This window comes from Eptatretus burgeri, chromosome 3 (genome assembly GCF_056783735.1).
Source record: "Eptatretus burgeri isolate ZD-2024b chromosome 3, Ebu_testis_v1, whole genome shotgun sequence".
NCBI classification, from domain to species: domain Eukaryota; kingdom Metazoa; phylum Chordata; class Myxini; order Myxiniformes; family Myxinidae; genus Eptatretus; species Eptatretus burgeri.
This window is the reverse complement of record NC_140963.1, coordinates 40,078,426-40,093,425: the sequence shown is the minus strand read 5'-3', so window position 1 is coordinate 40,093,425 and position 15,000 is coordinate 40,078,426. Positions and strand designations below refer to the sequence as shown.

At 44.8% G+C, this 15,000-nt stretch overlaps 1 protein-coding gene across 2 annotated transcripts in view; it reads right to left on the bottom strand.

Moving 5' to 3' along the window:
- SLC5A8 (solute carrier family 5 member 8) overlaps positions 1-15,000 on the bottom strand; it is an 82,809-nt gene that overhangs the window by 29,439 nt on the left and 38,370 nt on the right. The window contains exons 8-9 of one of the 2 annotated variants that reach the window (XM_085873027.1): positions 14,326-14,414; positions 11,737-11,849 (exon numbers count right to left, since the gene is read on the bottom strand). In XM_085873027.1, the coding sequence (XP_085729153.1) occupies positions 11,737-11,849; positions 14,326-14,414 (202 nt within the window). The remainder of the gene's footprint in view (positions 1-11,736; positions 11,850-14,325; positions 14,415-15,000) is intronic. The other variant, XM_085873028.1, reaches the window with a different exon arrangement.

Sequence of the window (15,000 nt, the reverse complement as noted above, 5' to 3'; positions counted from 1 at the left end):
GCAAGGTATTACGAGACAGTTAGCCTCATAACCTCCCCTTTTTCTTCTCATTAACTCCTCTTCATCGGGTTGTGTGTGTGTGTGTGTGTCCTGGCGCCTGTCCTCATTTAAGTTAAGATTGTACAATAATTATATCGGGATAACTCTGCTTTGTGTCTGCTTTTGTAAGTTGCTTGTATATTGCTGCACCTCTCACATTTCTTCCTATCCCTACAATACACACAACAATAAAACTATTCACTGTGCCACATATCTTTCCTCACCTGCTTGTAAATAAATTATTATTAGAAATATTCCCAACTCGTTAGGTCATCTCTTCGAGCATGACCTAATAATATGGGTGTTGATGTCCTTCGATCCGTCCGTTCACAATGAAGTTTAAGCGGGACATCTGGTCATTAGTGATCCTGATAGAGGTCGATGAGACGTACATGATGGTATGACTTTCAAGGTCACCGAAGGTCAAGGTCAAGGTGACGAGGCCTTTGAAGTTGCGAAAATGACGATTTTCAATTTCTATCTCCTCCGCCATTTCTCAAGCGATTTTGAATTTGACTGTAGCATATGAATCTATGGGACAATATCTAAATTTGATCAGGCCGGATTTTCGATATTCGCTTTTGTTTTCATGTCACGTGACTTCAAAGTTGGCAAAAAATGCGAAAATGACAATTTTCAAAATCTATCTCCTCCTACATTTCTCAAGCGATCTTGAATTTGATTGTGGCATATGAATGTATGAGACAATATCGAAATTTGGTTGGGACGGATTTTCGAATTTCGCTTTTGTTTTCGCGTTACGTGACTTCAAAGTTTGCAAAAACTGCCCTACCTTCAGGAGGCTATATATTCTCCACTGGGCATGGTAAAAGTTAGTGAATGGTGTCATTGCATAGTAGCTGACCCTGTATATTATATTTATACATTTTCCGCCGAAGGTGCAAAAGTTTAAAAACCCAAAATGTAAACGTCCGCATTTATTTTCAAAATATAATTTTGTGTCCGCGCGCGCCAAAATGCCGAGTCATCTTTAACCAAACTGCGCAGTTCGAGCTGCGCAGAAGAACTGCGCAGTCGAGCTGCGCATTAGTCTTCGGTCATAACTGAACATTGAGAACTTGTGGTATTATAGAGATGACTGTCACCCCCATATGGGGGTAATTTTTTTATATGTTCTTCCATTGATCCAGCATGGTCCGAATCCTTGCTTAGCCGGGACTTTATTCGCAACGATCCGTTCCTTTTAGCCGGTACATCCTTGGCAGTTTCGCTCGGCTGTATCTGATCCGGTTCGGACAAGGCGTACCGAGGGCGTTTTCCCTGTTAATTAAATCATGTGATGAATTAGGTAACCCGGTTAACCCATAGACGGGAGGATCCTAGGTCACGCAGTTGAGTTATTGTCGTTCACGTTCAGTTAGCGATCCGCCGTGTCACAGAATTATCCGTGTGCGACGGCCTGCAATTCCGGGGAGTCTGGTCGGAACCCGAAATGGTTTCCCTCCTGGTGGTCTTCTCACCCGACCCCTGGCCCACAATATATATATATATATATATATATATATATATATATATATATATATATATATATATATATATATATATATATATATATATATATATATATATATATATATATATATACTGAACAAAAATATAAACGCACCAACCTAAATATCTAAGTCAAGATTGCCATTATGGGAAAATGGTCAAACCGATGATATGTTTGAGCAATGGTTCCTTTGTTTTGCTCAAGACAGATGTTCCCATTGAAATTGACCACTCTGAGTGTGTGGACTCACACGTTGAGTAATCCTTCCCATGAGCACCATGGGGCTTGACAGAGTGATGGTCAGTGAGCGTGACCAGGACACAAACACTCCCTATAGCTTGCCCTATAAAAGGCCTCCCCAAAATGTGGACTGGTGCCAAATGTCAACATGCCACAGATGTCACAAATCTTGAGGGAGCGCCATTGGCATGCTGAATGCTGGGACGTCAGTACGGGCCGTTGCAGCACATTTCAATGTCCACCACTCCACCATTAGCCGCTTGAGAACGTGCCTCAGAGAGACTGGAAGCACCGTGAACCGCCCACATGCCCGGCGACCACGTGTGACCACCGCCGGTCAGGATCGTCACATGAGGCTGCAACATCTCCGGGATCGACTCCGACCGGCCACGAGGACTGCCGATGAGACTGTCGGGCTGCATAACAGGTGCAGGCGATAATCTGGTGATGTCCATGCGCCGGAGATGCACCGCTCTGCGCGACGCCAACGGTGGACACACCCGCTACTGACTGTGTGAACTCTGACAGTGACACCTCGGTTGTGTCGGCTGTTGTAGCGCAAAGACTGTCGCCAGAATTCTCAAGGAACTCTTTGAAATTTAATGCTCAATTGTCATGGATTCGATGACCAAATTGTTGTGAAGATTTAGTATTAATGAGTTCGAGGTAAAATAGTAACAATCGCTTGGTGTGTTTATATTTTTGTTCAGTGTATATATATATATATATATATATATATATATATATATATATATATATATATATATATATATATATATATGTTAGAAAAATTACAGGCCCAGACCGGGAATCAAACCCAGGTCCTCTGGCAAATCCTCTTCCACATATATTTATGATGGTTTCATCTTGTTCATTTCTTATTATATTACTATGCCCCCTGTGGAGTTTACTAGCGGACATGGATGTGTCCCCCTACAGCGGGAAGACTCTCTCGAGAGCAGGCCCTAGCTGCTCCTATGGTTGGCAGTGAGTGTCCCAGAAGCAGTGGGGGGAAAGAGAGTGGCATATATGTGTGTATATATATATATATATATATATATATATATATATATATATATATATATATATATATATATATATATATATATATATATATATATATATTGGACTTTCATCCTCCTGCACACGTATTGGCAGTGCCACACCTCACGAACCCATGATCCAGCGAATCAATGACTCCCCAGGCCCGACCCAGATGTCGGTTGACCTCTGGCTCGCAGCCTGGCCCTGCGACTCTGGTCAATGGTACCCAGTGTCTCTTGAGAGACCAAATCCTTCTCTGCCTGATGGTGAGTTCCAAGACGTCCACCAGCAACATCAAGGACGGTGGTCTTGAAGGCACTCCACAACTCTTCAGGATCTCCTAAAGCACCCAGACCCCCAAATCTCCACTCAGCCTGCTCGTAAACTCCCCAGCTGCCCTCTCATCCTTGAGCTTGCCAACATCCAGCCTAGGCTGGGATGGTACCATTCTCCTGGATTTAAGGTGAACTTGAGAGTTGCTACAACAAGCCGGTGGTCAGTATTGAGGAACTGAGCAATCTAGTAGACCCTGCAGTTCTGGATCATCCTCCAGTGACCATCAACGAGCACATGGTCAATCTCCTTTGACACACCGCCAGCGTTGGAATACCAAGTCCAGAGATGAGCTTGTGGGTGCTGAAACCATGAACCAGTCACCCTAAGTACATGATTTCTTGCAAAGTCAAGGAACTTAGTGCTATTCAGGTTCACAGTTCCAGACCGATGGGGACCAACACACATCTCATAACCATCCCTTTCAGATCCAGTTAATGCATTGAAATTCCCCAAGACTAGAAGTGTATTTCGCCTGGGGCACTGATCACCCACAGACTCAAGCGTGGCACAGAATGTGTGTGTTGTGTTTCCTCCACAACACTCAGGTCAGGTCAGGTATGGGAGCATGTGCCAGAACAGCGCGTCACTGCGTCCACTTTCCGCCGGTACTCCAGGGGCCTCCGTCTGGCCATCCCCCAGGCAGATGCCAGGCCCATCCCCATCTCCTTGAGATGATGGTCAACCTGTTGCAACCATGAGGCACGTGGTCGGCCCACTGGCCTCCTCCACTCATAAGACTCCCTCGCTGAGAGAATCTGGTGAGCAGGATCAGCGTCAGGAAAACGAGCCACATGTCCATACAGCCGCAACTGATGCTCACGGACTATGCAGGTAACAAATCTCATCCGAGTCTCTCTCAGCAACCGCTCGTTGGACACAAAATCCGACCAGCAATAGCCAAGGATTCTCCGAAGAGACCTGGTACCAAAGGAATTAAGTCTGCGTCTCAGATCCTTGGTCAGAGTCCAAGTCTCGCACCCATAGAGCAAGACTGGAAGTACCAAGGACCTGAAGACTCGGACTTTCGTCCTCCCGCACAGGTACCGGCAGCGCCACACCCCATGATCCAGTGAATCCATGACTCCCCAGGCCCGACCCAGACGTCTATTGACCTCTGACTCGCAGCCAGCAGAGACATGAATATCACTGCCAAGGTAAGTGAATCTCTCCACGACCTCAACATCCTCACCACAAACAGACACAGACAGAAGAGCAGCATCCAAGATGTCACCGAAAGCCTGGATCTTAGTTTTGACCCGACACCCGTAATCCCAACAGCTCCGACTCCTCATTCAGCACCTCGAGGGCCCCCAAGAGGATGTCTAAAGTCTCCGCAAAGATGACTGCATCATCTGCAAAGTCAAGGTCCGAGATCTTGACATTGCCAAATGATGCACCGCAACTTGATCTCTCCGACATCCTCCCTAGAATCCAGTCCATACAAGTGCTGAAAGGTGTGGGGGCAAGTACACATCCCTGACGAACTCCAGTAACAACTGGAAATAAGTCAGAGATGGTACCACCACACTTCACAGCACTCTCAGTACCAGAGTAGAGTTCAGACATCAGATCGATGAGTTTTGGTGGCACCCCACGAAGACCAAGAATCCTCCAGAGGACATCCCGATTCACTGAATCGAATGCTTTACAGAGATCAACATAGGCTGCAAGCAGCCCCTGCCGAAACTCTCGCCTGCGTTCGGTGAGGACACAAAGTGCAAGGATACGGTCAATCGTTGACCTCTTTGGTATAAAGCCTGACTGCTCTGGACGCTGGTGCTCAAGCAGATGGTGGCGAACCCTATCATGAATTATCCGAGCAAAGACCTTGCCCGGCACTGAGAGCAGCGTCACCCCTCGGTAGTTGTTGCAGTCTTGGCGATCACCCTTCCCTTTCCAGAGAGGGACAACAAGGCCCCTCTTCCAGTCAGTTGGGATGATGCCTGTGTTCCAGGCAGAGCACAAAACTGCATGCAACGACACGTGTGCAGCATTTCCACCAGCCTTGAGAAGTTCGGCATGGATGCCACAGACCCCTGGAGCTTTGCCCCGTTTCAACTGGTTCACCGCAGCCCGTGTTTCCACAAGCGAAGGTGGACCACAGTTGATTCGAGGGTCAGCAACAGGGATTGTAACACCCTTGACGTCCAACTCGACAGCTGGGGGATCAGCCTGGTACAACCGCTCAAAGTAACCGGCCCAGCGGGCCTTCACTTCAGACTCCTCTGTCAAGAGCCTACCACTCTCTGCTCGAACTGCAGTGCTCCGAGGGATGGGCTTGGATGAACGTAATGCGGAATTCCCCTGTAAGCGGGACGAGAATCACCTGTCCACAGGTGATGCTTAGCCCCTCACAGATTCCTTGCACATAGGCCTCCTTGTCCACCCTCAATGCACATACAGTTTTATGCCTCAGCTCCCTGAACAGCTCAGCTCTGCCATTCAGCCTGGCCCTGCAACTCTGGTCAATGGTATCCAGTGTTCCTTGAGAGAGAAAATTCTTCTTTGCCCTGCGGTTAGCTCCAAGGCATCTACCGGCAACATCAAGGACGGTGGTGGTCTTGAAGGCGCTCCACAACTCTTCAGGACCCCCCAAAGCACCCATACCCCCCAAGTGTCCACTCAGCCTGTTCGCAATCTCCTCAGCTACTCTCTCATCCCTGAGCTTGGCAACATCCAGCCTAGGCTGGGATGGTACCATTCTCCAGGATTTAAGGTGCAGCTTTAGAGTTGCTACAACAAGCCTCTGGTCAGTATTGAGGAACTGAGCACTCTGGTAGACCCTGCAGTTCTGGATCATCCTCCAACGACCGTCAATGAGGACATGGTCAATCTCCTTTGCCACACCGCCAGCGTTGGAATACCAAGTCCAGCGATGAGCTTGTGGGTGCTGAAACCATGAACCAGCCACCCTAAGTCCATGACTTCTTGCAAAGTCAAGGAACTTAGTGCTATTCTGGTTCATAGTTCCTGACCCATGGGGACCAACACACACCTCATAACCATCCCTATCAGTTCCAGTCGATGCATTGAAATCCCCCAAGACTAGAAGTGTATCTCGTCTGGGGCACTGATCAACCACAGACTCGAGTGTGGCGTAGAATGCAAGTGCCACACCCCACGAACCCTCTTCACAGCCCACATCCTTCACGGTGAGATCACTCACCTCAGTCGGAGCATAAACAGAGACCAGGGAAATGACACCTAAGGAGTGGCGAATCCTTAATCTCATAATACGCTCGTTGACCGGTGTTACCTCAATTATCATTGGGGTCAGCTTATTGGACACAGCTACAGCAACTCCTTGGGTATGGTAACCATCAGAGCGACCAGACCAATAGTAGGTGTAACCACCCACCATTATCTCGCCGCAATCCGGTCTCCGAACCTCAGAGAGAGCTGCAATCCCGATGTCCAAACGCTTGAGCTCAGATGATAACAGAGACAGGTGATCATCCTCTCATAGGGATAGGACATTCCAGGCACCCACCCGAAGGGACCGCCTCAGGTAAACCCAAGGAGACCGCCGTCTGGTGGACGACACCTCAGCACCACTCCGACACACTCTCCCGCAATATGACCCAGGGATGTTACCCCGTGGTTTCCCTCCTATCATCAAAGATTGGGGGTCCCGAATCCTTTGCCCCAATCCTGTCATCCGGTGAGCTGCCCTGTGAAGGGAAGCTGCACAGGAGGTACTCCCACGGAGTGGGTTTTCAGATTTTTTTTGCGTTTTTGCGTTTTGCGGAATGAAGGGTTTTACGGTAGCCGGAGTGCAAATCCTGCCCCAACCTCCTAATAAGAAGTGACCCAACTGCAGGAGGACGTCCGCAGACACAGTTGGGTACTAGATATGGATGGCCGTTGGCTCACAAGGAGCTCCTCCGCCCTTTGACAGGTTTTGTTTTTAATCCTGCTGGGTGTCCATATCCAAACACCCTCCTCACCAGAAAACCTGGTGGGGGAGACTGTTTAGTCGCCGACAACCCGACCATGGAACAGGTTAGTACAGGTTTACATGGTACCTGTAGCAGGTCACAGATTGAACCTGACCTGACACATGGTGTCACTAAAATGGTGTCCACAACACTAAAACCATAAAACCTAGCAGCCTGAAACTTTTCATGCACACAAAGGGAATTCCAAGGAAGTGAATGAGTGAAAATTTTGTGTCTGGGTTAATAAAAACACAAACACCCCTTTTGAAAATAATTAACGGCCTTATTTAATTATATCCTTTATCAGGCGATCCTCGGCCACCTCACTCTCTGGATCTTAAGGCGTCTACTGGGTTACCTCGCTTGAGTCTGAAGCCACCATGTTTTTTGCCCTGTTCAATCAAGCCTTGACTTGGGGCAGGCTGCAACGATTTCTTAACGATAGTTTTTTTTCTTCACTTTCCTCACTCATTTTCAAATTGGGGTTCATCGTTGCTACAAATTCCTGGCTACATTGCAATGCTTATGAACGGCAGGAGATGGCAGCTTTCATGGCTTATTTCATTTCTGCACATGCCATAACCACGAGAATCTCATAAACTAAACCGAATTACAAAATTTAAGCCTCTTTATTGACTTCAGCAGTAGTTCCAAATGCTAAAAAAAAAGCGTTAATTTGTCCAATTCACACATTGCTTGACATTCTGGGTGTATCTAGTGCATGGTGTTTGTTGGTCATCACTTGCTAAGCCAGCCGTTCCTTATCAACCATTTTGTTGGAGTGCTTGCTTGAGGACTTAAGTCACTTAACAAGCGCTCCACAATTTTTTGTGGTCAACTGAGTGCTATATATTGATTGACTTGAACAAAGTTCAGGGCACAATTCGCCTGAATTTGGCCACGCGGTGCCTCGGGCAGTGGCTCACGCTCGCTCGCCAAAAATGTGCAATTTTATTTTACACCACGTTTCTCCTTTTTTTTGTACGATCTTCTTTCATTATACGCACACGCACACGCACACGCACACACACACACACTCTCTCTCTCTCTCTCTCTCATTAGTTCGTCCCTTTGGCTAAAAAAAAAAGTTAAAAAGTCCCTTCGAAATTGATGGAAACATATGAAAATTTAACACTTCGTTTTTAAAAGTTTCTTCAACCGTTTCATTGGAGTGCTTGCTTGAGTGGTTAAGCCACTTGGCGAGCGCTCTTCCAGCTTCGATGGCGATACTGCCACATGGTTTTCCGTGGGGACATCTCCAGAGTTAGGAAGGCAAAATAAATTAGATGATTGCAAAGAGTAAAAAATGTTTACAGTTGTTACTATGCAATGAATCACCACATCACGTCATGATAGCCGAGAGGTGCACACACTCACTCTCAGTTGTCTCGCCTGGATTTAAATTTCAACCTCGCTAAAAATGATCATGCCAGTGTTTCACAGGCAGGGTGATTCATCACTGTGTGTGCCGTCTCTCAGATGGACGTTAAATTGGATATCACATCTGCTGGAATCCTACCTCTCACTCTCCCTTCCCCTTGCTCACACCTCTCCCACCCCTCTCTCTCTCTCTCCTCTCCCCCTCCTCTCTTTCCCACCCCTCTCCCTCTCTCTATCCAACCCTTCCCCTCCCACTCTGTTACGAGGACTGTTATGGACTGACGGTTTAGTTTTGAATTTAAAACGGCTCCCCCCCTTCCTCATCCTCTATGAGCTATCCCACCCATCCTCTCCTTCCTCCCCCCCCTCCCCTCCCAACCCATCCCCTCTCTCCTCTCTCTCTAACCTCTCCCCCCTCCCCCTCCCTCTTCCCTCCCTCCCCATTAATATTTCCATGAGCGAAGCGACGGGTTGTATTTGCTAGTTATTACTAAAGAAGCTTGTCCCGTACAAATACGGGGTGGCCTGAAAGTCAGTTTACCCCTCCCCTGTCATGCATTCATTCTTAAACTCTTTCAACATAGCGATTTTATTGTGCAGTACTTCCAATAATTAACTACAATGACACTCAGTAGAGCACATACCTCTGCCAGGCTGAACAGTTTTGTATCCCATCGAAACACCAGATCTTCTGACCTGAACCAAAATCGAATTGGCTTGTTATCACTCACCGAACTTATGCATGTATTGTAGTTTTATAATAACCCAGCCCACAACGGTTTGAGACCCCTCTGTAAAAAGAAAGACATGACAGTGTCTGCAGAGTGATCCACTGAAACATCTCTAAACATTACAATGTCCTGGTCCCAGAGCAATCATGAAACACAAACCAAATCTGATCCTTGAAAATGAACATATAATGGTCACGCATCACAAGATGATCTCGTCAAGTGTGGACATTGCAAACAAAGCAATGGGTCCTGACATAGTGCTTAAACACAAAAAGGAAAAGTCGGCATTGTTGATCGACGTTTCAGTTCCCAATGACCTTGGACTAAAGGCCATAGAAATTAGGAAAATGACCAAATACCAGGATCTGAAAAATGAGGTCAAGGGGACTTGGAAATTGAAGAAAGCTGAAATTGTACCAGTTGTAGTTGGAGCTACTGGAATAATGAAGAAAATCCTCACTGAGTATTTAAAAATCATTGTGGGGAATATCACTCACTCCAAGTGGAGGCTGCCAGAGGTTCAGTGAAGATTCTGAAAAGAGCCCTTGGAGGCTATGAGAACGAAACTCACAGTTTGCTTCATGAATCATGATCCTCAACCAAAAAATAGGAGGTGGAGATTTTGTGTTCTGGGGAGAACTTCCTCCCACCTCCTGAAACCCACAAATGGAGATTTCAACTATTTTGAGATTTCATGCTATGTAATGGTGAAGAATCACTTAAACAGTTTTTTTAAACTCCTTGTATCCAGTTCCGGATCTTCACCAAAATCTAATCAATTTGTTCTTGTCACACACCCAACCTGTCCACCAAGTTTCGGCCAAATCCATCCCCAATTTTTGGAGATATCCTGCTCACAAACAAACAAACAAATGGACAAAGGGATGAATGCATAACGTCCGTCCACCTTCGATGGTGGAGGTAATCAGTCATTGTATCTGTATGATACGTAATGACTGATTAATTATTGTAAGTACTGCAAAATAAAACCAGTATATTAAAAGAGTTTAAGAATTGATGCTCTACAGGGAGGTGTAAAGAGACTTTCAGGCCAACCTGGCACAGCATCACGTGTTGGAGAAACAGGAAGACTGCATTTTAAATTGTACGTTAATTACATGGACTTCAGTAGACAATGGACAAAAAGTATCAAAATATCTTTTGCTCCGAATGATAACTACATTCAGACCATTTATTTATTACGTCGGAAAACATGGAGAAATTTTGGACCTGAACACCCACCCCCTCCCCTTGCCCCTCCCGAACTCCTCCCCCATCCCCTATGCAACCTCACCTCTTTCCATCCCTCCCATGGGATTTTTACCATCATAAGGTACTAGCTGATACTGTATAACAACTGCCAAGTAGACATAACTATCCTCTTCTCCAATGGACTGATCTCAGATCATCAATTGGGATTCAGACCAGGTCAGTCCACCTTGGACATGCTGCTTATGCTCCCTTAACAATGCATGGAGGCCCTCAATGTCATGCATGGGATCATGGCAGTCTTTCTCGATACATCTTGAGCTTTCAATACAGCCTGGCACCCACCTTTATCTCCAAACTATCTGTCAACACGTCAAAGACTAATGCCACACACATAACCAACGTGTGGCTCTCAATCGGATACTTTCATCTTCTCCCACTGACAAGGCTAGAGTGCCCCAAGGCAGTATTCTTGGCCCCATCCCATTCCTAATCTTCATCAACGATCTCTCTGACTCTCCAGAAAATCCTCTATCTCTTTGTTGATGACTCCACCCTCTGCCGTGACATCCCTCATCCTTCAGACAGACAGGCAGCATCTTCTTCCCTCTCTTCAGACCTTGAAAGAATCATCAGCTGAATCAGCTTTGATCTTTTGTGGGAAAACCACACTTCTCAGCTGGCCTCTGAAGCCAATGGGCATCCTCCATCATACAAAGTCCTTGCTTGGTACACCTGGACTTCTATCCACCTACAAGGCCTTCATCCACAGCTTGATGGAGTACTGCTCTCTCCTTTGGGCTGGTGCCCCTGCCTCACACCTCACTCTCATTTATATCCCTTGAGGAATAAACCTTCCCCAATCCCCCCCAACATCCTTTTCCGCAATGAATATCCCCAATCTCATCTTCATACAGGTGGGATGTTAGTCTGACACAGCAACATTTTTCACATTTATTTTTCACATCATCTCATTCAAATGATCTCCACTCTTGTTCAACGCCAAACAAGTTAAAATGTATCTTTGCAGAGACACACATACTTTATTTAGGTTAACTAATTTATGGGAGCAGGGGTGGTGAGGGGGGGGGGGCAGTGTGTGGGTTAACTTCAATAATATTTACTGATAACAAAAGTGACTCAGAGTGTGATATTTTTTTTCCTGTAGACAAAGCTCATGGTTCATCACATCTGCGTATGTAGCAGAGATGAGCTCAAAAAGATTACTTGTGAAGGAGTAAGTTATACGAGAAAATCAAATTATATCAGCAACGATACCATGTCGTGTTTTGAAAAGGTAACTTACTCAACCCTTTGGAGCAGTAAGATAGCTGGCGGGATGTGAGATTCGGGAAACAAGGTTTCACAAGGTCTTCCAAAGATACCGCGGCCAGTGCGTTGATGCTTGATGAGACTGTGCTGGTGACGGTTAATGGAAAAGGTGGGACAGAGGTCATTATTTTTTACATTTTTAACTTAATCTTTAACTCAGGCAGGGAGACGTGAAGGATTGAACTCTCTAAGAAAATGTTCTCCTGTCAAGCATGTGTCATCTCACCAGGTGTGCAGGGCGAGAACGGTGAAGCAAGGTGGAAAGAGCAAAGTAAAAGGGGGGAGGAGGATGAATAGTCAGGGGTAGGAAATTGAATTGGTGAGAATTGGTTATTTTTAACCTCCAGCAATTGTGATTATTGGTTCAGCCGAGTATTGAGTCATGAAAATTACACCATCAGGGGGTAGAAAATTTTTTTAAGGGTCTGGGGATGGATAATTACAACAAGCAATATGAAGATAATTTGTAAGAACAGAGAAAGGTGCATTCATAAGAGCAGGAGCTTCAGGTAGGATCACAAAAGGTGAGCATCAACAAACAGATCTGCACAGCAATTTTGTCATTTGGAATTTTTGGGTTTGTAATAAAAAAGAAGAAATAAGAAGGTTCAAAATAGGACCGTGCATCCTGAAGCTCACCTGCATCAGGACCAACAGTCATTCAAACCCCTAACATCACCCCTTCGACCCTGATATATATATATATATATATATATATATATATATATATATATATATATATATATATATATATATATATATATATATATATATATATATATATATATATATATATATATATATATATATATATATATATAGTAGGGTGGTCCTAAAATACAAACTTCAAATTTTCAAATGTGCTTTTTATCTTTTGGTTCCACTTGGGAATAAAAAAAATTGAGTGAAGTTTCATTTGATTTCAACAGATTTTACCACTGTCACATGACCCCTGTTGTTTTGTGCCATGACGTCAAACTGTGACTGAACTGTACAGAGTTGTGGGTTTATATCTCAGCTTGGTGATCTTTTTGAGGTTAATATAAACCTCTTCACTGCAGAAGCAATATTTTTAGGAGTGCAGCAACTCAACAGGAAGGATTCTTGTTTCATTTTGCATTTAACTGTCGAACAGCCACAATGCAATAATTCATGGATTCAGAGACTGGAACACTGTACTTTTCACACCCTTTGACCGTGGTTAATAAAGCCGTACATGAACCATATTTGGTACCAATACTTTTCTTGTTAATATGAAACATTTTAGGAAAAAGCACCTTGAGAAAGTCATCTTTTTGGTTTCGGTGTACCAGTAAGGACCACCCTAATAAATATATATATATATATATATTTTTTTTTTAATGCTGTGAACAAACTTTGTTACATCACTGGTGATCAAGTTTGTGGTCAAGTGTAGTTTTGGAGAAGAAAGGAAATACCTATTTTGGGAGGTAACCTACCCCCCCGTAAACACCTTTAATGAGCGGAGATTTTGATGCGCTCAAGATACTTTCGTTCGGCATCAGGTATGAAGCATGTGGCCAAGTTTCATCAAAATCATGTGTTTGGTTCAAGCGATAATGACTGAAGTGTTTACGGACTGACTGACACTGCTAAATCACATCAGCTCACCTGTCTAAAGTCCAGGTGAGCTCAAAACAAGACATTCGAGGAGGAAAGTGGTGAATGCCATGAAGGAGAAGAGATGGGGATTTGTGTTGTCACAGAAAAGAAAGACCCAGAAACCAATTGGTTTAGAGGTTGCACCTGGCCATCATCATCAACCACACTTGGGATAGGGAGGTGGTGCGTCCAAAGTAGTCTCTTAGTAAGACTTATGCTGGATAGTTTGCCATTGCCTTCCCTGCAGTCAGACAAGGGAGGAATTTGGAATTGACCAAGGTTCTGGCAATAACTCACCCACTCTTCATGAAAGACACATAAAGATCTCTTAACATGGGTACTCCAGCTAATTGCCCTTCTGATGAACGGCACACACATTGAGGCAATCACTCCGTGGAACACACTTCTTTAGCCCACACTACTAGTCTTCTCAGAGTTCAAGTTAACGAATGAGGACACCTGCATGTGAAACACATGGGTGACAGTTCAGAGCTGGTTCAACATTCAAACACAGACTAGACAGTTCAAAAGAGAATGTGCATACATCGAGGGAGCCGAGACCTTCATGCCAGGCTCTAAAGTTTGAACCAGCCCAATATATTTAAATTCACCTCCAACGTGTAAATTATTGTACAGTATATGGTGACATCATGTTACCAAGAGGTAAAAGGCCTTTTCAAATTATTCATGCTGAGAGTGTTTTGATAGTTTCTACGTAGGAGCGAATAAAGGCAAAACAAAACTCAAAGAGTGTGGAGGATGTGAAACAAAATTAAGCGCTTGCAGGAAGGAACAGGTAAAACTCGAGAAAATTTTAAACGATGTGTGCACACCTTTTTTTCAAAAATTATCAAACAGTCTTCCCTTTACCACCATCTGATATAATCGAACGATATGCATACACTCTGCAGGTGCACCTTGCAGAGTTACCAGAACCTACCTTAAGGTGCCACTGTATGCGCATGCCACGTAGAGGCCTGGCACCCCGGGGTAATCTCGGAAAATTTCAATGACGAGGTAGGGCATAAGCTGGTGAAAAGACAGGAATATTTTAAGGAGATGCTTACCTGATTCACACTTGCATTAAATTCATACATTCATGGGCTATACGGAGCCTCGGTTCTGCAGAAGCAGTTTCATGGCTCGGGGTTGCAATCTCGCACGGATCATCACTCCGACCGCAGGATACTCGACTGAGTGTGTAGAAATTTCGAATTTGTTCATGGTTCCGGTGATAGCTCGCCTACTCTTCACGAAGTACACCATGACATCTTTAACGTCCACCAACTAATGCCGGCAGGGATGTCCAATTCAATGGACGGCACACGCATTGATGCATCACCCTGCCTGTGAAACACTGGGATGACAGTTTATACGTCTAGGTAGAGATTCTTAGCTTAGCATCAACAAACATTTTTTGCAATTTGTCATTTGGTATTTTGGGCTTGTAATAAAAAACAAGATAGAAAAAAAGATTTTAAAAAAAATAGTGGATTCCAAGAGGAAAGTGGTGAATGCCATGAAGTAGAAGAGACAGGGATTTGTTTTGTCACAACAGCAAGGAAAGATTCAGACACCAATTAGTTTAAAGGTTGCACTCATCATCATCAACCAC